Source organism: Macrobrachium nipponense, chromosome 29 (assembly GCF_015104395.2).
Source record: "Macrobrachium nipponense isolate FS-2020 chromosome 29, ASM1510439v2, whole genome shotgun sequence".
Classification (NCBI taxonomy): Eukaryota; Metazoa; Arthropoda; class Malacostraca; order Decapoda; family Palaemonidae; genus Macrobrachium; species Macrobrachium nipponense.
The window spans coordinates 29,523,614-29,547,624 of record NC_061092.1 but is presented as its reverse complement, the minus strand read 5'-3'; the positions used below and the strand labels follow the sequence as shown (position 1 = coordinate 29,547,624).

At 35.8% G+C, this 24,011-nt stretch overlaps 1 protein-coding gene across 1 annotated transcript in view; it reads right to left on the bottom strand.

Moving 5' to 3' along the window:
• LOC135206216 (mucin-2-like) overlaps positions 1 to 24,011 on the bottom strand; it is a 100,155-nt gene that overhangs the window by 28,809 nt on the left and 47,335 nt on the right. Inside the window, 4 exon segments of the mRNA XM_064237557.1 lie at positions 2 to 4,012; positions 4,362 to 4,952; positions 20,698 to 21,526; positions 21,942 to 24,011. The exon segment at positions 21,942 to 24,011 is cut by the window's right edge and continues 1,503 nt beyond it. Of these exon segments, the coding sequence (XP_064093627.1) occupies positions 2 to 4,012; positions 4,362 to 4,952; positions 20,698 to 21,526; positions 21,942 to 24,011 (7,501 nt within the window).

Genomic DNA, 24,011 nt, shown 5'->3' with positions numbered 1-24,011 from the left:
AAAAAATTTTTATCAGCCTCCTTTGGTTTTGATTTTGGTGTAACTACATTATTTTTAGACATTCTTTGGTCATTTAGCACAGGTGAGGATTTTCTTATTTCTTTTGATGATTTTGTATCTTTTAAACTATTAAACCCCATAGTTTTTCCAGGCACAGACAAATCACATTTTTTCGATAAAAAAGGACTTGTAAGAGGCAAATCTTGACCATTCAAAAACTTACTTTTAAAAAACATTTCTTTGGAGGCATCCTTCAAAGGGGGTGAATGCTTTGCTACTCCTTTAGGGGAAACTTTTTCAACTTTAATTTTTGGCATATCTTCAGTTTTAATTGCACTGGTTAACTTTATGTCTTGCTTACTATCAATACTCTTCGATGGCGAATTTGGAGTCTTAGGGCAGTGTAATTTCAATTTCTTTTTATCCTCAGATTGTGATCTCAGGGTTTTTCCACTCTGCAGATTTGTATCTGACAATTTACTTCTTTTCACATCACTCTCCTCTTTAGTAAAAGGTTTTTTTTCAAGTGTAGCACTTAATTTGGGCTTCACCTTATTAGGGTTATGGTAAGCACTTGAATCTGAAGCTGTATTACTATCACTACTGGAATCACGTACTTTTGGAGGCCTACCCCTCTTACGACCCACAGGTACGGTATTGATAATGTCTGTTTTCACATCTTCAAGTTCTGTATCTATTTCCTTTTTTGTGGATACTTTCAAAGGCATTATAGTAGAAAATGAGCCACAAGAATTTGAATTACTTAGGTTATTAGGAACATCTTCTGGAATGTTAGGTTTTATATCTTTAGATTTATCTTCAGATTTCACCAACATTCTCTGGATATTAGAATTAGACGAGGCTTTAGGTTTTGCTAAACTTGCTGTTGCAGTTTTCGTTAATGTTGGTCTAGGCAATGACTGGCAGAGGAGATGACGAGTACTTGGCCTCTGATAGCCTGAGCTATGTGAATCACTACTGACACTACTTCCTCCTTCCTTTGTTGTATTCTGCTGTACTTTACTACAAGCTAGAGTTTTCCCACTTTCCCCCACAACTGATTTTGCATCAACAGTAGAAACAGATGTAGATAAAGGAGCTGTATTTGTTGCTGATGGGTTACTAAGATTATGATTCACCTGGTTAACACTGCAATTAACAACTGAGGAAGAAGCAACAACATGACTGGAACTCTTCAGTGACAAGCAGCTGGTTGTATGTGTTGAATCTGACACAGGTGCTGTACTGACAGTAGTCTGGGTAATAATATTTGAGGCACAATATGGATCACTTTTTCTTGCACTGTCTATTCCTTTTGGACTCCAATTTGCAGTGGGCTCTGGAATTTTCAAATCTGCAATGGGTAGTCTAGATGATATGCTACTAATTGGTTTGGGTGTTTCTATGACATTACTAGGAATGTTTAATGTGCTTTCTCTATTGCTTTTCAATACTGGAGAAACTTTAAGTCCTTCACTAACATTCATGGGGGACACTGAGCATGTAGTTTTTGATCCTTCTTTAATTATTTTCACCGAGTTAGAGACATTAGCATGGGAATCAGGCACTGTACTTATTACTGGTGATACTGCCATAGTTTTATTTTCTTGTGAAGGCGACTGCATCACATTATCTTTCTTGAAACTTGTTTGCAGAGGACTAGGGCCTTCTTTGCTTACATAAGGAACTTGAGGTCTTATGAGGTTGGCAGCTTGTGTGGTATTCGCAGCCCCAGAATTGCTGACACTTGATGTATTTTCGGTTACAGATTTTGACACTTCCGGTTTCATTTTAGTAATGTGTGTAGGTGCCACAGATACCCTAGGAACACCAGACACTATTGCTGTGTTTGACTGAGAGGAAGCCAATTTACTCACACCACAAGCATTAACAGATGTTTGGGGAAATGGAGATTTAGCTACTTCAGAAACTGTATGGACAGGTAGTGAAGATGTATTTAGCTTTTGGACCCCAGAAACTATGGCAGTGGTGGCAGGTGGTAACCGTGGTGATTTTGAAGGTAAGCCAGTTACAGCAGAGCAAACTTGTTCTACTGCATTAAATGACTTTGGAACACCACACACAACTGCTGTGGTGACTTGTGGAGATGCTTTACGAGGACTAGAAAGTGCTTGGATACCTAATGAAGTATCTTGAGATGACTTAAATGAAGGGGGCACAACAGAAACTGCTGTCGATGATAAAGGTATATCATGAGGTTGCTTTGGTACACCCGAAACAATGGCAGTAGCTAGTTGTGTGCATACTTTTGGAGATTTGGGCAGACATGAGACAACTGCTGTGGTGGCTTGGTTCGAGGCTTTGGTTGGTCTAGGCACATCAGAAACTACAGCTGTAGTAAATTTTGTTGATAATGATGATAATGACTCATTAGAAATAGAAGAAACAGAATGGGAAACTTTCATTGATTCCGAGACACTGCAATTACCCACAATACCAGACTGCACTGAATATGATAGTGAGCTGGAAGGTCCACTTTCAGTTGATCCACAAACTTTGGAGGAAGCTTTAGGTATACCTGACACAACAGCAGTTGCAAGTTGTGATGAAGATTTTGGTGGTTTTGGCACACCTGATACAACAGCTGTGGTGGTTTGCACTGATACTCCTGGCAGCTTTGGCACAACAGAAACAGAACTGTTATTCCCAACTGAACTTGTGTTATACCTGGAGGTATCCACTATAACTTCTGGTTGTGATGTTATACTTTCTGTACAAACTTTAGTTAAGGTGCAATCTGTGGGAGAATCTACAATATCTATTATATCATTGTTTTTTGCATGAACCATTGATTCCTGTTCTCTAGTTACATGCATGCCTACTAAAGATGTCAATTTGGTTTCAGAATCAGCTAAAGCTGTTGATACATGAATTGATGAGCTACACTTAGGCACACCAGTAACAACAGCAGTAGTTATTTGTGTGACACCTGAAGTACCCATTGCCACAGGTTCTTTTGGTACATCCAGGGACTTTCCAGAAGATACTGAGATATTGGATGATGTGGAAGGCTGAGATATGCTGGCAGTAAAAATACTCTTATCTTTTGTTGTGCCCAGATTAGATCTTGGAGTCACAGTAACTGAGGATGTGGGAACATGGGAAGATGCAATTGTTGTGTGGGGCATGCCAGACACAATAGCTGTTGTAACCTGAGTTGGAGCTACAGCTTGTTGGGGTCTTCCTGGTAAAAGTGATGAAGTGACTTGTGTTGGAGCTGTAACAGAAAATCTTCCAGACATCACAGTTGATGTCACGTGTGTAGGAGCTGTTACAGGCTGTGGTCGCCCAGGAGATGGAGGTTGCATTGACACCAATTTAGCCTGAGACACCCCTGTTACATAAGCTGTAGCCGAATGTGACACCATGGCAGTTGTTGGAGGTACCTCTGAAACCGAAACATTTGGTTTTTCAGAAGTGACAGCTAACTGTTTATCAGAACTAACTGCAGACTGTGGAGCACCAACTTGAGTTCCTGGCCCCATAGGTACAGTTACACTTATAGGTGCTATGGCCACCATTGTAGTAGCTGTAGTAGCAGAAGCTGTGGTGGCAGGTTGAGGATGAGAGAGAGGCACGTTGGGAGGCACTGGGGCAGGCACTGGTGGGGGGGCACTAGGAGGAGGGGCAGTAGCAGCCTGGGTGTCCTGGGATGGAACAAAAGTTAATGCTTGTTGGGGCACAACAGCACCATACACCTGGATGGTTGGTTGAGTACCAGTGGTCATTACAGTGGTAAGAGGACCAGTCTGGTACACAGGTGTTGTACCACATCCTTGTTGAGTTCCAGTGTGTGGTTGATGAGGTGGCTGCTGTTGAGTTGGAGGGTACTGATAATGATAATTTCCCCCTCCATTTTGGCCTGTACCCCCACTGCACTGCCCCATGCTATTTGCTGGAGTTTCTGGCCCTCTACCACTTCCAGTAGGGGGCCCAGTATGCACGTTTTTTGGATCCACTGGACAACATATTGTACTTTGCGATGAGGGTCCTGCAAAATAAAATAAAATAATATAGTAATTTATTAATTCATACAGAGTGTAAGCTACCTACAACTAATTGATGCTACGATAATAATAAAAAAAAAGTCTATACTAATAACAAAATCTTTACAAAATCTTAAGGCATATATCCATACTATGACATTGTTTGAACCATGCTTAAGGGATAACCTAAACAAACTGACAAAAGCTGAAATAATATATACGTGTACATAAACAGCATAAGAAATAACAAATAAAAAAAAGCAAAAAGCCAAAAAGCACAAGACAATAACAAAATATCCACTGGGCATGCACCTAAAGACAAACAAACAAACAAACAGGGCAAACAAAACACACCTATGAAGTTTATCTTAACAATCGTACCCGGGGGAGGATACGTGAAGACCGGTGTATAATCCATGTAGTGATATGTGGCATATGCAGGAGGGTGAGGGGCATTGGAAGTGGGTGGTGGTGGGGGCGGTAAAGCAAGCGCTTGCGGAGGCCCCTGGGGAGGTGAGTTAGGCACACACAGGGTGTAGGTGTAGCTCTCCTGAGAGTAATGAACACTTCCGGGTGGGGGCGGTGGATATGAGTACTCTGCACCAGGGGCAGCATACTGACCCCCAGTGTAAGACGGAGGGTAGAGATGGTATGTAGCTCCCCGAGGATAATACTTATCATAAGGGGCAATGGGAGGAGGGGGAGGGGCAGGATGATAACTGTAAGTCTGATATTGGTAGGATGGTGGATATGGCTCAGCACCTGGCTGGTAAGGTGACCCTTTCACTGGAGGAGGGGGGGAAGTAAGACGGGGAGGAGAGGAATAGGGTGGGGCTGCTGCCACTGGTGAACCCTTGGGAGGAGCCTTGTAGGGAATGCTGGCATCTGAGGTGGTGGCTGTGTAATTTGCTTTAACCGGCATTGGTCCACTCACTGGCTGGTAGCCTGCAATGAAATGCAAGGCTATCACCCATGGGTTACATATAATTGCTTTAATACCTAATTTATGGAAATATTTCATGAACGGCTATTCTTCAAAGGATCTAATGTATATAAACCTTAAGAAAACTTACTGCTTAATTTTTCCAGATTCTCATTATAACAAATTTTAAGCATCTACTTTACGTACTGGTATATACGATACATGAATTTAAGACATTCCAATATAGGTCTTGACCTGCCTTTTGAAAATATACTTGCACTATCATCATACTTCATTTAATTTTTAATTTTATATATATAGAGAGAGAGAGAGAGAGAGAGAGAGAGAGAGAGAGAGAGAGAGAGAGAGAGAGAGAGAGAGAGAGAGATAGAGAGAGCGAGAGAAGAGATAGAGAGAAGAGAGAGAGAGGAGAGAGAGAGAGAGAGAGAGAGAGAGAGAGAGAGAGAGAGGTTAATATTTAATATTGCCAAAAATCATGAAATGTATTTAAGGCATTAAGCCAAAAATCATGAAATGTATTTAAGGCAAACAAAGGTAACTGTTAGTTTCCATTTCTTCAAATTCTCAGGTAAATAACTAAAGCTGTCCTTTGTTCTATGTCTTTTCTGTGTGTGTGTGTGTGTGTGTGTTTGTTTTAGAAGTCTGTAAGATTGTAATCAGTCCTTGTCATTCAATTTCTTTATCGTCTACAATTATGACTTTGAAAGTGCTACAATAAAACAAAAATAATCCAATCTTAAGATGTGTGTTTAGCCATAGATTTCAATCTGCAGAGAATATGAAAAAAAAAAAAACTTCATCAGATACAAACAGGCCAGGTTCCTTCAATTTCCCTGATCTTTATCACAAAACGTTGTTCTTGATGTAGAAGTACAATATAATGAATTCATGTTTTATTCATACTTTAAAAGAACATTCGTCTTCTCAAACAAAGGAATATACACTTGCTGATATGTACTGTTAAAAATATAATACATTACTTTGCCAAGAATAACAGTAAAATGTCAATACACTACCTTTTCTAATTTGCCTAACACTTCCCCTACATCCAGCAAGATGGCACAGAAAACCCTCTTATATGTACATTAGTTAAATGGAATAGTAGCATTGCAACCATTTTTTCTATTCATTTAATGGTTTGCTAATGTTAGATTTGAATAAATTACTGTAATCAATTTGCTAAGCCTATCTAAACTAAAAGCAGATCATCCTTTGTTCCTAGACTGAATGCACACAAAAAGCAATAGCTATTACTAACAGTAAACTTGTAATTTACTCATGGCTATTAAATGCTTTTCAATGTTCACAAAATGTTTTGGTTGTTAGCTATGTCTCACAAACAGCTACTAGTGCCTATATGCTACAAGGGCTGTGTGCTAGATGTCTTATTCCATACAAAGAAAACACTTTAACTTAACCGCATATGAAATTGCTTTATTTTATGTACACCACTGATTACCCCTAAGAGGGGTATCTTGAAAGAGACAATAAGCCAGCAGTCAGTACATATCCCATTTATCAGTTAACTCCTGAATCAAGAAAATGCCCAAAACTCTAAAAGTAAAATCCCCTAATAAACCCAATTAACTTTGTGGTATGGTTAAAGTACAGAGTTTCCCCCTATTTGCAGGGGATAGGTACCAGACAACCCCCCCCCCCCCCTCCAGAGAATAGCTAGAACCCGCACATAGTTGAAACCCCTATAAAAATGCTTAAAACTGCCGATTTTTTTAGGTAAAACTCAAGAAAAACCCACTAGAAATTTTTATACCTGGTTTTTTTAAATAGTTTTACCACAAAAAGTGCATTTTATGATGATAAAAAAAAAATTAATTTGTGGATATTTCTCACAGAAAAATACCGAGAACAGGCAAATTTTCCACAAATATGGGGGTACATGTTCCAGAGTGAAATCTGCGCATATGAGAGTCCGCGAATACGGGGGTTCACTGTATTACTAATAATAAAATATTTATTATGTCTTCAGTGTCCCTAACCCTACATAAACTTACAGGCATTAGGCTCCCAGCCCCCTTGGATGTCTTCTAAATGCATAAATTTATCTCCTTTACTAAATTATTATATTTGACTACATGATAAAACTTCCTCAAAATGCAAAATGAATCCTTTCAGCGACATTGTTTACCACATCTTTATTTTATCTTTCTTTCCTATTCCATTCTTTTTTAAATATACCAAGAAATCTTTCATCTTTAATCAAAATTACTTCACTTATAAGAGTGCTGGCTAGGTGTTCCCCTTCATGCATTCCTATTTACCTCTCTCTTTACTCTTCTCTCAAATTCCACATATTTGGCTTATGACTTCACCCACTGTAAGATACGGTTTCTCTTTGTACCCTTTCATAAAACACTTACTACATTCTCCATACACATTTCATATGGAATTACACATTTTTCACATTCAATATAATTTCCATAAGTATCTTGCACATATTATTCTTTGAGGTAATAAATTCCTTATCATTGGAAAAACTTCCTAACCATTTGATTTGCTCCTACCTATGTGGTAGTATCCCTGAGCAGTCCCAGCCACCCAAAAACATCATCTTTCCTTCAAATTCAGTATCTTTTATGTACTACCTCCTTTTGTATCTTCAATCCTACCCAATTCTTCATCTATCTTTCTTTCATATAATGTTCCCAGGGTCCTAATATGTAAAAGTTCTTGACTGCCAAGCAACATAAGCACCGAGTCACCAGAGATTAACTTAAAAGTGGTAACAAGGATTGTGTGGGGTTTTCAAGTTATTTTATAAATTTTGTACAAGTTTTGTTGTTATCTGCTATCAGAATTTTAAAAACTAAAACATGGATGTAATTAAGCACTTATCAGTTTGGAAGAAAAAAAAATAATCTGCCATCTGAGGTCTTCATTTTTATGAAATCAAACTTACTGTTGATTAAATGAAAAATTCAAATGTCTAAAAAGGTCCACACAAATCCCATACCGCAAAGTTCCAGGGTAGTCTTATCTTTCTGGCAAAGATTATCCTGACCCAACAAAACTTTAAAGAATGGTATTTTTTTATTTATTAGTAATCCTGACATCTGAAAATATTAAAATGAGAGAAAAAATCCTATGATTAGCTTTTTAGAATACATATGATATTTACTTCAAGTCTCACTCTTTAATGTTTCAAAATTTTCTCTGTCCTATATACAGTGGTCCCTCCCCCGTATTCGTGGGGGATGCGTACCAGACCCCCGTGAATAGTTAGAATCCGCGAATAGTTGGAACCCCTATAAAAATGATGAAAACAGCCTATTTTGTAAGTTAAAACTCAAGAAAAACCCACTAAAAAATTTCATACTTGGTTTTTTAATAGTTTTATCACAAAAAGTGCATTTTATGATGAAATTGATAAAAAAAACATGGAATTTCTGGATATTTCTCACAGAAAAATACTGCGAATAGGCGAATTTTCCGTGAATAATGTGGGGAAATGTTCCCGAGAGAAATCCATGAATGTCAGTCCATGAATCCGAAAAACGCGAGTATTTTCTTTACAGAAAAATTAGTGTTAAATATAAAAACAATAGAAATAACAGCTTTTCTTTGTCACATATATATTTTGGAAAAAAACACTAAAAATTATGAGACTCATTAAACCTTACTTGTACACACCATTCAAAGTTACAATTTCATTAGTGACACAAACTTATCCACTTGACATTTAAGGATTTATTTTTATTTTGTGATATTTCTTTTATTCACTCTTCTCTGGTCCTCTGTAATGAGGAAATGAGGAAATAAAAATAAAATGATTTATTTCTTTTATTCACTCTTCTCTGGTCCTCTGTAATGAGGAAATAAAAATGAAATTATTTATTTCTTTTATTCACTCTTCTCTGTTCCTCTGTAATGAGGAAATAAAAATGAAATTATTTCCCTTTCAGAATATTTCATATATATGTAAACCTGATTGTCATTCGTCATTTAGCTTTAACCAATTCCAGCCCATTTTTCTATTAAGTGAATCAAATTACTCTTTTCATTATTCTCTACAAATCATTATTTAGAAAGCACACAGCCAAAAACCATGACTATGTAAGAATGCACATTCACAAGTTTTCCATTCTCATTTACATACTCCGTGCACACCATGACTACCGCATACCCACCTATCAAATTAGTATATCCTTTTGAATTTGTGATAACTAACAAAACTGCCCTCTCCTCATCCCAAAGATGGTTTAGACTGCACAGTATTTAGACTCCCCGAAATACTTCCAACAATTCTGACTCTCTTCAATAAACAATATTGCTATGTTCAACTTTTACCTTTAGTTTCAGCCACAAAACCAAAGATGTAATACATTTGGGGTTTTCTATAGTCTACAAGAAAAGAACTACCCATACTCTGTCTGACTCAACCACACTTGATAATGATCACCTTATCCTTTCCAAGCCCTTTCATTTTCGTTTCGTTAAATTTCTTTTTACTATAAAAGCAGGACCAAACATATTATTCTTAGCATTGGCAATATTAATCCTCCTATGACAGCTAGTTTTCAATAACTCTTCAACTATTTTGAAGATATTTCCTTCACAAAAGTGTTTCCAATCCTAAATTAAATACTTTTCCAATCCTAAATTAAATACTTAAGTTTCTTAGAACAATTATTAAAATTATTTGATGACAGCAACAAAAGAAAAATGTCAATAATAAACATGATGGTATAACATTAGCAATGCTACATTTAAAATTTTTTACTCTTAAATGGCTAAAAGACCCTTAAAATACTACACAAAACATTTTTACTTCACAACATAAAACCTTGAATGATACAACATAGCTTACAGTTTTCTAATCACATAACCAATTATAAACCAGAAGGCAAAGGTAAGTCACTAAGCTTTAAAGGTTATTCAAAGATATACTGAAAAAATGTAGTAATGAAAATATAAAAACTATAAGTATAAAAGTGAAAAGTAATCAATACTGGGCATATAAAAATCCTAAATATACACATGCATGCTCACACCATCTCATGTCATGCACACTGTTAAGCAATCAGATCAAACACACTTAAATAAAAATAAAAAAATGCCCAGAGGTAAAAGTTGACATCTTAAACCCCTTATACTTTAACTATAAAAAAGGTTCCATAAAAAATTTTCATGAGACCTTGACTGTGTAAAAAAGTTCCATAAAAATTTTTCATGAGACCTTGATAGTGGAAAAAAAAAAGCAATAATGGCACAAACAGATAATTATAAAGCACTGGTACTTTTTAAGAATTACATTTGTACTTGGTCACAATTCTCTACCATAAAATACCTTAAATATTTCTTTAATGTCAACACCCTTAACATTAAACAGTGTTATTTCTGAGCAGCTAATATTTTCTACTTAAATATTGTATGTGTAATGGGGACAATTCACATAACAGTTACATCCTAAAATTTCCAATACAGTATTCCTAACAACCAATTCAAAATATCTAAAAGTCCTTAATGAAAGTAGTATATTTTTGTCTGTCCTTAAAATTAATTTAAGCAAAGAAGTTATTTAGCCTTAATTTAATAAACTTGTACAAGTAAAATGACAGTAAATTCTTTCTATCATAACTTGAACCATTTTTAAAATCCCAGTGAAACATATTCCACACTTACTAAACATCTGGAACAAAGTTATATTTTTGCAATCTTAAAAGTATAAATAGCTATGACAGCTGGGTATTAGAAATGTTTAAAATTTACTTTAATATACTATACTAAAAAAGGATTTTACCCTTAAAACTCTCAAATAATGCTTATTAATTCTATTACATGACAAAATATGATTTTGGATAACAAAATGAGAGAAAAGTTACTATTCATGATGATGTTACTAAGCTTACACCCTAAGTGTTGTAGAAACCTGGCTGATTTTAGTCTTCACTCTGCTGAATGTGCAATACTTTACCACAATATATAGGTACTGCAATTTTTCCAGTTATTTGATGTGATATGGAGTGAATGCATATTTTACCATAAATTTGGATCAGATAAATAAGCAGTTTAGTATGAGACCAAACTGATACTATCATACTATGTATAAAGTGGATTCATTTTGCATTATAACACAAACAAGGCAATTCTGACTATTAATATTTGGTAACAAATAGTACTTTTTAACCCTTTGTTTTCTAATCTCTACCATGATTATTGCATACATGAATATCTATAATCACTAAGGAGACACTAAATTTTATAATTTTCAAAATTAAAACTATTCAAGGTGGCAGTTTTAATTAGTTTTACATATTTGATGGGAATCTCAAAATGAAAAAGTGATATCCCATCATACTGTTCTGGCAATGCTATAAAATGCTTTCTTTACATTCAACAAAAGCTATCAGTAGGGAATGTTTACATTTCATACACTGCTGTACAATATCTCAAATAATATACCTGTGCAACTCCTGCCTTTTCTGAAACCTCTTTCTTCACCTCTATGTACTTTGATTCACAATAATCAGGCTTTGCTTCCACATTTACATTTTTTAATGAAGGCTAGTAAGTATACAAGCATACTTCATCTCCTCCCTGAAATTTTTCTACATCTACATTTTGCTTTTGTCTGTATCTGAACCTTCTGAGGTATTTTTTAAAAAATACAAAATATTTTCATATTCACTTGCAAAAGCATCTTGATGATCATCTTTAAAAATGAATAGGTGAACTTGGGACTGACAGGAATTCAGACGTAAAGTGCACGAGACAGGTGGAAGAGAACTGACATTCAAGTTTAAGGGGGCTGCCCAGAACCCTTACGTATGGAGGTATAGGGCGAAAGATGCAAAGTCATGAAAAAATTCATGGAGCTTCGTATGGCAATGGAGAATACGTATACGAAATATTTCGTCAAAATTCCTCTTACTTTCGTAGTTACAGGGTAATTAGTAAACGTAACTCAATAAGCCAAAAACATTGATCCGTACAAGAAAATGCAATATTTCTTGTTATTGTAAATTTTGAAAATTATTGTCAAAGAAATTGTGAGCAATGGCATCTGTAGAGATTCCATGAGGCAGCAGGAGGGAACTTAATCAGTTTACCACCTTTCAGTGTGAGGAGAAACCTCCTGGAAGTGTACACGGTTGAGTTTCACCTCTGACATTCGTATGTTTATCTGTTTTGGCAAGAATTTCATCATGCCAATGAGGAAAAGACTAGCAAAAAATCTTGCTAACAAACAGACGACAAAAATTCGCTCTAATATGATTATAGAATATCATAATACACGTGATATTAGCGTAGTTAGAGGGATGGAGGGGTGCAAAGTAAGGAACGCCTCCATCTTGCCTGACGCACATGTCGTGCTGTGATCCAAGCTATGGTCTTTGAGCAAAGGGATCTTCATTTACGATAAATAATATAGTTTGGGTTTATTAATACCCAAAAAGGAATATGAAATACATCATAATCATGATTTATTAACACTATCTTTGTAAAAAGAGAGAATACATGTTCGAGTTTCACCTCTGACATTCCCTTGCTTTTACGCCTGTTTGATTCGAACAAGAATTAATCTGGTGGTCGAAGTTCGATTCCCGGCTTGGCCAACGCGGAAGTAGAGGAATTTATTTTTGGTGATAGAAATTCATTCCTCGGTATAATGTGGTTGGGATCCACAATAAACTGTAGGTCCCGTTGCTAGGTGACTAAGTGGTTCCTAGCCACATCAAAATATGTAATCCTTCGGGCCAGCCCTAGGAGAGCTGTTAATCACCTCAGTGGTCTGGTAAAACTAAGATATACTTTTTTTTGAACAAGAATTTCATCATGCCAGAGGAAAGGACAAGGAAAACATTTTGCTAACATAGAAGAAGAAAATTTGCGGTAATAAGCCAAGTTAGTGAAGGAAGGAGAGGAGAGAGAGAGAGAGAGAGAGAGAGAGAGAGAGGAGAGAGAGAGTTGCGTAGGAAGGAGTGCCCCAGGCTACGATATATGAGCAAAGGGATCTTCATTTATGATTAAATGGTCAATTAACATAGTTTTGGTTTATTAATACCCAAAACAGAAATATAAATTCAAAATAATAATTATTTATTAACATTGTCTTTATAAAAATACAAAGGAAAACTTTGAACGCCCGTATCTCAAAACTATGCTTATTGACCTTTAAATTCTATCTTTTCACTTAGTTTTAAAGCTATAGCATTGAGATTTGGTATATAACTTAGAAAGACATTATAGAACAATCAAAATAAGCCCTTTTTTCCAATTTTTGTTTTGTTTTTTTATCTATTTTTTTTTCCTGATTTATAGGGTTTATTTTTTTACCATAATGAAAAATTCATATTTAGCAAAAATTATGACTTTTAGAAAAAAACTCCTCATATGATTGGAGGTCTATATCAGGTCTATATATAATAATAATCCCAGGTCTTAATACGTATTAAATATCAAGGGAAGAGATAGAATTTGAAAAATGGTTATTTTTGGGATAAATCGCCCTGGCGTCACAAAACCAGGGGTCAAAGGCAAAAATCATATGCGGTTTGGAGATGTCCCAAGTCACCTTATTAAGTGGTATGAATGTCAAAGTCCTGTATTTAAAAATTGGCATTAGCCGGCTGGCCCCCTTAAACCTCCCTATACAGGGAAAAGCCCACAAAACTGTTTTGATGAAAATTTTTAATTTTAAGACTAGTATTGGAAAGTGCAAATTTCTTATATATATAGTATCTTGCCTTCTCTTGTACTGTATAAGGCATTATCAAAAGGGGTGATTTCCAAACTGTATAATCAAGTAATGAACCTAAATCATGTAACGAGTCTCATTTTTTCACTCAGCAAAGCTTTTTGATTAACCCCTAAGGAATGGATTGCTCCTCGGGAGGAGTAATAACAGGTTTGGGCTGGTGGATGGATTGATCCTGTAGATAAACAATATTAAATGCCATCGATTTAGAAAGAATCGGGAGGGAAAGAGGTGCCAATACTTCTATATAGAGCCCATAAATTCACTAATGGCAACTTTTATACTGGCTAAAACCACGTATTGTGCGTCTCAGGACTTTAGTTCTGTTTCTAACTTCAAGGGGGAATGTATTATATCTGTCTCACATGCTGTCTTTTACGATAGTATGTTGGTTATAAATGTAATTTTGCAAAAAAAAAAAAAAAAAAAGAAGTGCAAAGAAATATTAGAAAAAGCATGTACAAATAAAAAGTTACTGAATCTTCGTTCTCGGTAAATTTATGTAAATATTTTTCAACAAATATGAAAATAATCTGTTACTGATTTTATTTCTTATCTGTTTTGATATTGTGAGCTGTAATTATAATTTTACAAATTAAAATAATCTATTAGAAAAAACATATATAAGTTGGTAAAATTTATGATTGTCTTGTGAAAGAGGCCCCACAAGGGATTGTAAATAGCCATTTTCAACTTCTCGTGGAAGGTAGGGAAAATGTTAAATTTTTTTCTTTCACCATGTGCATTTGCACATCTTCCTCTTTCCATTGGTGTTTTTTTTTCGTAAATTGGCCGACCTCAAAGTTTACCCAGCTTGAGGAGCTGCATATCGATATATTTACCCATTCAATAAGGGTTAAGAAATGTTATTGCTTCCCAAAAGTATTCTTATTCCTTTCCTACCATAATTGAAATATGTCAAATACCTCATTGCAAATCAAGCAACATAAATTGTGTATTACAGCACATCATTTCCCAAGTCAGTAAAGTTATTACTAAAGATAATACGTACTGAAATCTGAATTTGTCATATTTTGTTCTCAATTGAATATGCAAGTCATGAACTGAATTTTCTATTAAAATGCTTTAACATCTTTGCAAAAATGACGAAAAACTATTTGCAGAGAGATGGCCATAAAGACAAACCCTTTCAATTAACCCAGGAATATTTATAAACAGGTATATTTATAAACTCCACTAAAGTCACACCCATCAGCTAAACATTATCCAATTTTGCATGGAAAGCAAAAAACTTGAGATATACCCAAGACCAACCAAGACAAACAAGTTCTTGACAACAAAGTACAGTAACCAAGACCAACCAAGACAAACAAGTTCTTAACAACAAAGTACTGTAACATGAGCAGCCTTGCTTCTTTTTATGGAAAAGCTTAAAAAAATACCTACACACAACTACTCTCTTGAAAGACAGATTTCCTGGTATCATTGACTAAAAGGAAAACATGGCCTTATGACTAACAGAAGGGTAGAAATATGCCTGACTGAAGCAACACAATATTGTTAGGCTATGCAGAGGCTGCTTAACATGGAGGAAGGACCAACTCTTACACCTCTTAAAAACTGTGACAAATGGTCAGTAAATGGTTAAAAACAATGGCAAATGGCCTGTATAACAACAGAAAGAGGATCAAGGGAAAATGTGAGTGGAAGGATATGCACTAGTAAAAAAATAGCCCTTGTTTTAATTCTACTGTAAAAGGAAAACAAAAAATACCATTTTAAAATAACATTAAGATGAATTATCACTGAATGGAATGAAAGATTTTGACTAAGAGTATGTGGTATCATGTAACCCAAATACCAAAACTGCAGACACGACAGTATGAAATTTATGTCTGTAGTGCATTAGCGAAATACTGTTAACAATACAGAAAGGAATAACTCAGTGCATAAGTAGACTTGTACCATGGTTAGAAAGTGTCAAGGAGCCACTGAACTTTATCAATTAGGGGGATAAGTACTATTCTACTAATCCCGCGTTAATAATAGAATTATCCTAGTTTGAGCACAAAAAACATGGGAGGCTCAGAGGTCATTGATCATTCATAAGTAGTTAAACTACATATGTAAGTCACTTCAATACTAACAGGGCCTGCCTTACTCAAAGGATTTATTCTTGAAAGTAAAGTGAAAATTAGAACAAGACCTGTTAAAGAGGTCAGGACAGTATAAGAAAAAAAAGATTAGTTGAACCAGACCTCTGAGCCTAACAAAGGCTCTTCTCGGGCTGGTTAAAGAGGTCAGACAACTTAGTGGGAAGAACTAACAAGAACTCCTTAGTAGGAGTGGCTCCCAAGAAAAGAAGACAATGGTCACTGTCACAATCACACAAAATGCTAAACCACATATGAACTCCTAGTGTCATACCATAAACATACAAAGCATGCTCACCAGCAGTATGCTGACATACAACCGCCCGGGCCCCCTTCTTCCCAAAGTTTATGGTTTACAATTTTGCATTGCTATTTAGGTTCAGACATGGAGGATTGATGTTAGGAAGGTCATCTGTCCATAAAACATCTGTCAAAACAAACTATGAAACACCTTTCTATAAGTAAGAATTACCTGGACTCATCAAAACCAACAACCCCAACTAAGAATTAAGCAGAGAAGAAAAAAAGCTTCAAAGAAATAATACAGCAGTTACTGACAGTTATAACTGCTGAATTCTGAATAAACCTCTTTGGAGAACACTTCAGCATTAGCAGTTCCATTCCTACATGCATACTACACCATTTATCCCTATCTTGTATGCACCCTTGTGCTTCCTGGCTACTAAAGCTCTTATTGTCCATCTATCCAACCACTTCTAGGTCTTCCTCTTAATGTTTCCCCAATCAATTTGAACTGTACAATAAATTCATACAATGAAGCATCCTTTCACCTGTGCCAAGCCTTTAAACCATGACTACATATCACCACATTTCTCTGTTAGCTTTTTTTTATGCCAAATATATTATGCAAACAGTTTATATCAGTAGCTTCGAACATTTTTTCCTCATTTCATTTGCCTTCAACATCCACACTTCACTTTTGTAAAGGAGAATCAGCTCTTCAGCCCCTCACAAGCATTCCCATCTTGGCTTCCTTCCACAGGCCCTCCATGTCTTTTCACAATCTGTTGCCTAAACCCTACTATTCTTCCCTCACCTATTATGTGACTCACCTCTTCTCATTCTGCCATCTATCATATATACATACTTCCAAATACTTGTCAAAATCAACTGCTTTCATTCTCCCACCATTCATAACATAACTATTCTGTCTTCCTGGTTCTATTTACCCTTAAAACTTCACTCTCTCACATTTACTCTCAGCGTTTTTTTCTATACTATCACTTTTTACTCTTCTACCAAACATATCAACCATTCTATATTCAATCCATGACTCGCCTATTCCACAACTTTGCATCAACAACTACTGTCTTTTATCTTACTTCTCACATCACTCTGTCACAATCTTACCAAACACTTTCCGTTATATTTTATACTAATGTTATGCCTAATTTTTTAAAGCTTACCCTTCATATAGAAAAGTCATCATTCCTCTCATCCAGTCCTTTCATGTTTTTCTCACCCATACATAAATGAATAAACCCTAGTCAGCTAATCAATTGCATTATCACCACAGCATCACACCTCTAATCTTATCAAACCATTACCTTTCTATTAACTTCTCTCATTATGTCCACAATAGTGGCTTCCATAGGCACTGTTAAAACTTTTACTTGTGTCATTAACTTTACATCCTTTCTATCTTCCTCATTCAACAAATCTTCATAGTATTTGTTCCATTAACCCAGGACAGTATCACTTAAGATTATGTTTCTCCATTTGCATCTTTTATTCAGAGACCAATTTTGATCACTAACCTTTTCTCTGCATTTACTTCCCTGCTGAACAACTAATTTTCCCTATAGGTCTAGTTCACCTTTTCCCACTATATTCTTATTAAAGTATACTTCCTTTCTTTTTTTTCACACTTTCCTCTTGGCTACCCTATCCATCCTCCTATATACAGTATCTGCACATGATCTTTTCTTTCTTGCAACTGCATCTAAAATGGTCTTGAGTGGGGGAAAGCTGATAAAGCATGTGATAGATAAGATACAAGATATAAATTACTTTCTGAAATGAATTCAGTTTCCTTAAATATACCTAAAAAAAAATTATGAAAGAACAAAAAATTACGAAAAAAGGGAAAAATAAACTCCTGAATCTCAATACATATGTACACTTAAAATTAACCAATGAATATCTGTCACCTGAAATCTGACCATTAAAAACAAGTTTTAAAAAATTATCCTTACCGTGTCATCAACTGATTGAGTTAAGCAAGGAATCTCATTTCGTAACTTTTTTCATGAAATGAGAATAAGTTCAATAATACTACTTAGTGGTATAGTTCAGTATTTACAATACTATGCAGCAAAAAAGCTTAATATTACTATTACAGGAAAAGTCAAAATTAACTGAACTATTCAGTCAATCTAGCAACATAATTTCAAGTCCAATGTTACAGATAAAATCAATGCTATAAGTGGGTCATTACTATTTACCAGGTTTAACCTAAGACATGGTACAAACAAAAATGTCATACACTAGTAAAAACATTAAACACAAGACAGTAGATTCTGCAATATAGTATTGACTTTTTTAAAGTTTTCCTTGTGTACAGTTTATATGAAAAAAAAATCACATCCTTATAAATCCAAATGGATCATCAGTATTATAACCCTCTAATGATTTTGTCCTCAAATGCTACCTAGCATTGTGGGGGCTTTACTTAAACTGATTAGATATAACCTCAGTAATGGAAAAACATGAAATACTTTTGTAAGACAACTTATGGTCCACCTCACGGCATCATTTACAGCAAAGGTTTCTGAAAAATATCTGTGAACAAATGAATTATATCATACATTTTCCTTGCTTCTCAATCTGATAAAGTAAAGTAACAAAGCAAAGTAAAAATTATTTAGAGTTATAAATTAAAACTTCCAGTTCCTTGCTACATTAATAAGGGTTAACTAAGTGTTGCAAGTATATGGAGACTAAGAAAAACAATCCACACAAAGTTATATTTGAACAGACTCAAAATTTCCATTATAACTTAAAAAATTAAAATCTAGGAAAGATGCTATTTTCTTCTTACTGACTATTAATTGGTACTATTTATATGTAAATATGATGTGGGTTGCAAAACGTTTAAGATTTTCTTTTTCCAAAACTGCACGAGTATTTCCTGTTCTGATGAATATTGATGTCTAATCTTCATGTCTTAAAGCTAGTGTTTCGATCCAAAGTTTTTTCAAATTTAAACTCTGCGTAACTTTCCATAAAACAATTGAAATACTATACTAGTCACGTGACCCAATGATCCAATACAGTGGTTTCCAACCTTTTCTGGCTTGAGGCACCCCTGTGCCTTTTACAAGTCCCCAGCTACCTTTATTAGAAAATTTAATGTCAATGTGACAATGTAAAAGAAATGACAATAAAACTTCAACTGTGATAATACTAGTTAGAGCAGTTACTTACTGAATACTGTATGTATGAGTCATGAGAACATTGATAGAACAGAAACAAATTAACAAAGTGTAATGGGCCACACAGTAAAAAAAATTATGTTTTTGCGAATACAAACAAAATGCATTTGTTGGTTATTCTTCTAAAACACATTTTTGCTTTAAAAATGTTTAAATAGCTTTGAATTATTTATATTTTCCATAAATACTGCAGCGACTTCAATCAATCACATGGCACCCTTTGGTGCTGTGGCACTTTGGTTGGGAACCACAGATCAAATAGGCCTACATGTATAGAACTGTATGGTCAGTCTCTCTAACTAACATCATAAGGTAACAATTATTCAAATTTTATTTCTGAGGTTATATCTATTATTCAAGTTGCAAAAAAAAAAAAAAAAAAAAAAAAAAAACGTTATAAACCCCAAACACAATATTATATATGAGGATACACAGGTATGGGTAGTAAGCATCAGGTGTAGACCTATATGGATTTAAATCTGTGATTATAAGTGATCGCCTAAAATCAAATCCACTGATAAATTTACTTAATTTCATCTAATCGAACAACATATACTATATATACGTATTCTGAAATTGGCATTTACCTTTACATTTCAACAGTAAAAAAAAAAAAACTAAAATTGAAGCTTCATATCACAGCAAGTCCTCAGAGTAACAAAACCTACAAAACTTAAACTTATATTATAATTATTATTCCTAGATCTATAATGAAAGTATTAAAAAATGTCACACTTGGGGTTACCAGAGGCTTCACATCCCTTCCCAACAGAACTTGCTAACCCTCTATATCCTCAGGCAAAGAGAAAGGTGAGATATGTGTGTAATCAATATGCATATCTCTTAGGAAAGAAACTTCCCCTCACAAATAAAAGTTGGGGATTCAAAGAAACATGCTTGTAAGCCAAAGTTCAAAGACCTCAATAACAGTTCTGTACATTATTCTACAATATTAAAATAAATTATGTTTCCCCAACTTATTTTAAAAATTGCAGTAGACTAGGCTACTGTTTTGGTTTTAATTCTACATTCATTTCTTAAAAAATAACTTTAATGAAGATAATGACTCATACATCATTCCACTGCATTTCATTTGTTTAAAAATGACTCCCTTATAAACACTGTATGATTAACCTTCAATATAAGAACAACTTTAATCCTAAAATGACATAATACAAAATTGAAATTTGGCATACAGTGCAATTGGGAAAATACTTTCAGAAAGCCTGCCATGTCATTCAAATGGCATATGAACCTAGAAGAAGTTTATAATAGGTTAATACCATACCAAAACCACCTTTAATAAGAAATAGAAACAGACACCCAAAAAGCAAAATCACTCAAGCTGAAAGGCTGCTGTGATACTAGTATGTGACAACAAAACAAACACCCTTTCACTCACTAGCAAAACAAGAAGAGACAGACAGAGAGAGAGAGTGGAGACTATTCAAAAGACACTCACCTGCTGGAGTAGATGCTGCAGGCGAATGAACTGACGGTGTTGGTGCCGTGAATGCTGAATGATGCCTCTCAATTTGTCCAGGGGGAGGTGGTGGGCCACGGGGAGACCCAGGAGGATGGGCATTTGTTGGTGTGCCTGTACTTCCTGTAGGACTCTTAATACCTGGTGAGACGATGTTTGGGGAAGTGATTTGCTTTGGTGAATGGTGAGGTGGAGCAGAAGGGTGATTGGGTACCACTGCCTGGTTAGGAGGGGACATGTAACCTGGGGATGTATGTCCAGGATGTGAATGACTGCTTGATGGAGGAGGAGGAGGGTTTCCTTGAGTTTGATGCCCTGCAGAAGGTTGAGAAGGAGGTCTGTATCCATAATGATGACTGTGTGGGGGAGTTCCACCGTGAGGATGAGATGCAGCAGGAGGGTATGGTTGGTGGTGCGGGTGATGAGGATGGCTGTGGGGATGAGGAGGGGGATGCTGTGGAGGAGGATGATGTGGAGGGGCCTGGTGATGAGGTGGTGGAGGTGGAGGATGATGGTGAGGTAATGGCGGCTGATGATGTGGTGGTGGTGGGGGTGGCTGATGATGAGAGGGCTGGTGATGTGGTGGGGGCTGATGATGGGGTGGGGGTGGTTGATGATGATGATGGGGTTGGTGATGAGGTGGAGGTTGATGGTGATGAGGTGGAGGGTGAGGTTGAGGATGCTGATAATGATGGTGATGATGGTGGGAGCTAGAACTCATCACAGGCTGCATGGTTGACAATGCTCCAAGAGGGGTATAATTTGCTTGTTTCTGAGAGGATGCTGGGTAACTGGTATGAGGCTGAGGCTGAAAAAAAAAACACACACACTGAATAAGTTTAAACCCAATACTGCAAGTGGCATATGAAATATATTCATGTATTTGAAGTGAAATGTACCATCAAATACAAATGATGCGTATAATTACTCGATATCAAATGAAATCACCATTAAACACTTGTAAATTACCATCTATACTTTCTCGATAATATCTACTTGCACCAACAATAAAATATTCAGCAAAACTAAGATTGTAGGTGGTTAACTAGACCAAATTCTTGAATTTTCTGGGGCACAAAATCTTTGTGACATGAACAATAATCTAAAATGGAATTTGCTTTTGGAAGTAAAATCATCTAGGTACATGGCACAACCAACTGCATGCATTAGGTACAACTAGAATATTGCAACTAGTATGCTGGGCTTAAGGAATAGTTGCATACCTGTACATGGTGTGTTGGTGGAATACAAGCTGTTGGGGGTACGGATGTGGTCGGGCAAACTGTGGTAGTAGATTTTCGTTGTACTTGTTTTACTACTGTTGTGGTTTTTCCATCACTTGAGGAGATGCAATATGTGCTCTCTCCTGATATTGTAACAGTCATGGAGGCAGGTGGAGTTTGAGGGCTGTAATTGAGGGTTGATTCAACAACTGAACCTACAGGATCTTTAGGACTCTTGGGCATCATATCTGGATCAAGTTGTGAGTCATCTGTTCCAGTACCATCTTCCTTGTCTGAAACAGTGCCACTTTTACGAACTTTCTTTTTGACAATAATATGCTCTTCCATTTGTGTTTCATGATTTCCTTGTGCTTTTTTCACTTTCTTTGTAGTTTCTTCTACTGTTATCACACTGCGTGTAGTAGTGCTCCTGCCTTTGGTAACAGATATTTTGCGCTGTATGTCAACATTAGTTATTTCACTCTCTGCTGATGAACTTGTGCCTGTGGCAGGTGTCCTCTTTCTTTCATTGGAATAACTTGCTGCCATGATTGCTGAAGCATTTAGACTTGCCATGCGTTTAGTAACCACCATGTCTCTCATATCCATGTGCACATCTAATTCTCCTCTTCGCCTTTTACGCTTCTGTTTGACTTTCTTTTCACTTTCCTCCTCATTTTTTCTTTTGTTCATTTTGGATCTTTTATTAGCCCTGTCATCATCAGTATCATAATCTCTCTCTTCATCTGAATCTTCTGAATGGCTGTGGTGGTGTATTGAGTCTCGTATAAACAATGCCACATTATCATTTTTTGGAGGAGTTGGGGGCAAAGTTGGTAAAGGAATTCTGGCATCTTCATTCATACAATGCATCATGGCTCGTGCATTGAGACTAGCAATTCGAACAGTGCGTTGAGGGGGAGGTGTCATTTCTTCTCTCTTTTTACCTGTTTTTAAATGTTTATTGCTTTTCAGTGTACCTTTTACAGTTTTCTTCTTTCTTACAGTATCCTCATACTCACTATCACTCTCTTTGCCACTTTCATCAACTTCAGAACTATCATCTCTTTCACTTAATCCTTTTTTGCCAAATGATACTTTCTTTGTCTTCTTATCAGCTTTATGCTCATCTTTTGAGGATTTTTGTGATTTAAAGACCTTCTTCCTAGGCTTTTTATCACTTGAGTCACACTCTTCATCTACCTCTGAAGAAGACTCCGATTTGAGTACTTTCTTACTAGAAACTTTCCCCTTCTTACTTGCAGCTACACTTCCTCTACCTCTGTCTTTTTTGTTGAAAGTCTTCCCCTTTCTTGACTTTGAACCTTTGTAATCTTCATAATCTTCATCATCTTCATCTTCATCATTATCTTCATCATCATCATCATCGTCATCATCACTTCTATAGTTGATTTTGGTTTTTACTGGCTTCTTTTTAATGGTTTTTTCAGCAGGTCTCCCTCTTTTTGTGTGCTTCAGTTTTCTATGAGTGTTTTTTCCAACTTGCCAATCAGCATCATCACTTGCATCCTCTTCACTAGTTTCTTCTTCCTTGAATTGCAGAACTCTCTTAGGAGAGGCAGATTTTTGAATATTCTTAAGATCTTCATTGTCACTGCTGTAACTATAATCAGATCTTACTAAAGGAATAGTTGATACTTTTTTGTCATCAGTGTCGTCACTTGAGTAAGAAACATCACGAGACTGCTTTTTTGAGCCTCGTCTATGAGCTTGTTTCAGCACCTTCTTACAAAGACTGCTGTTAGTCTTCATAGTCCCTTTCTTCAGTGACTTACTGCCAATTACAGTTTTCTTAGAGAGTTGCTTTGCCTTTTCATTTCCCATACTTCTCCCCTTTTTATTACCCAACTTCTCTTTTTCACTTTTGATAGCTTCTTTTGTGTCTTCATCTGATGACAGATTTTCAGAGCTACTTATGCTTTCATTATCTGTGGAGGGCTTCATTGACTTTAGATTATTGCTGCTTTTAAGAAGTTTTCTTTTGTTATTACTTAAATACTTCTCTTCCTTTTCCCCTTCACTTTCTGAGAAGGAAAATACACTTCTTTC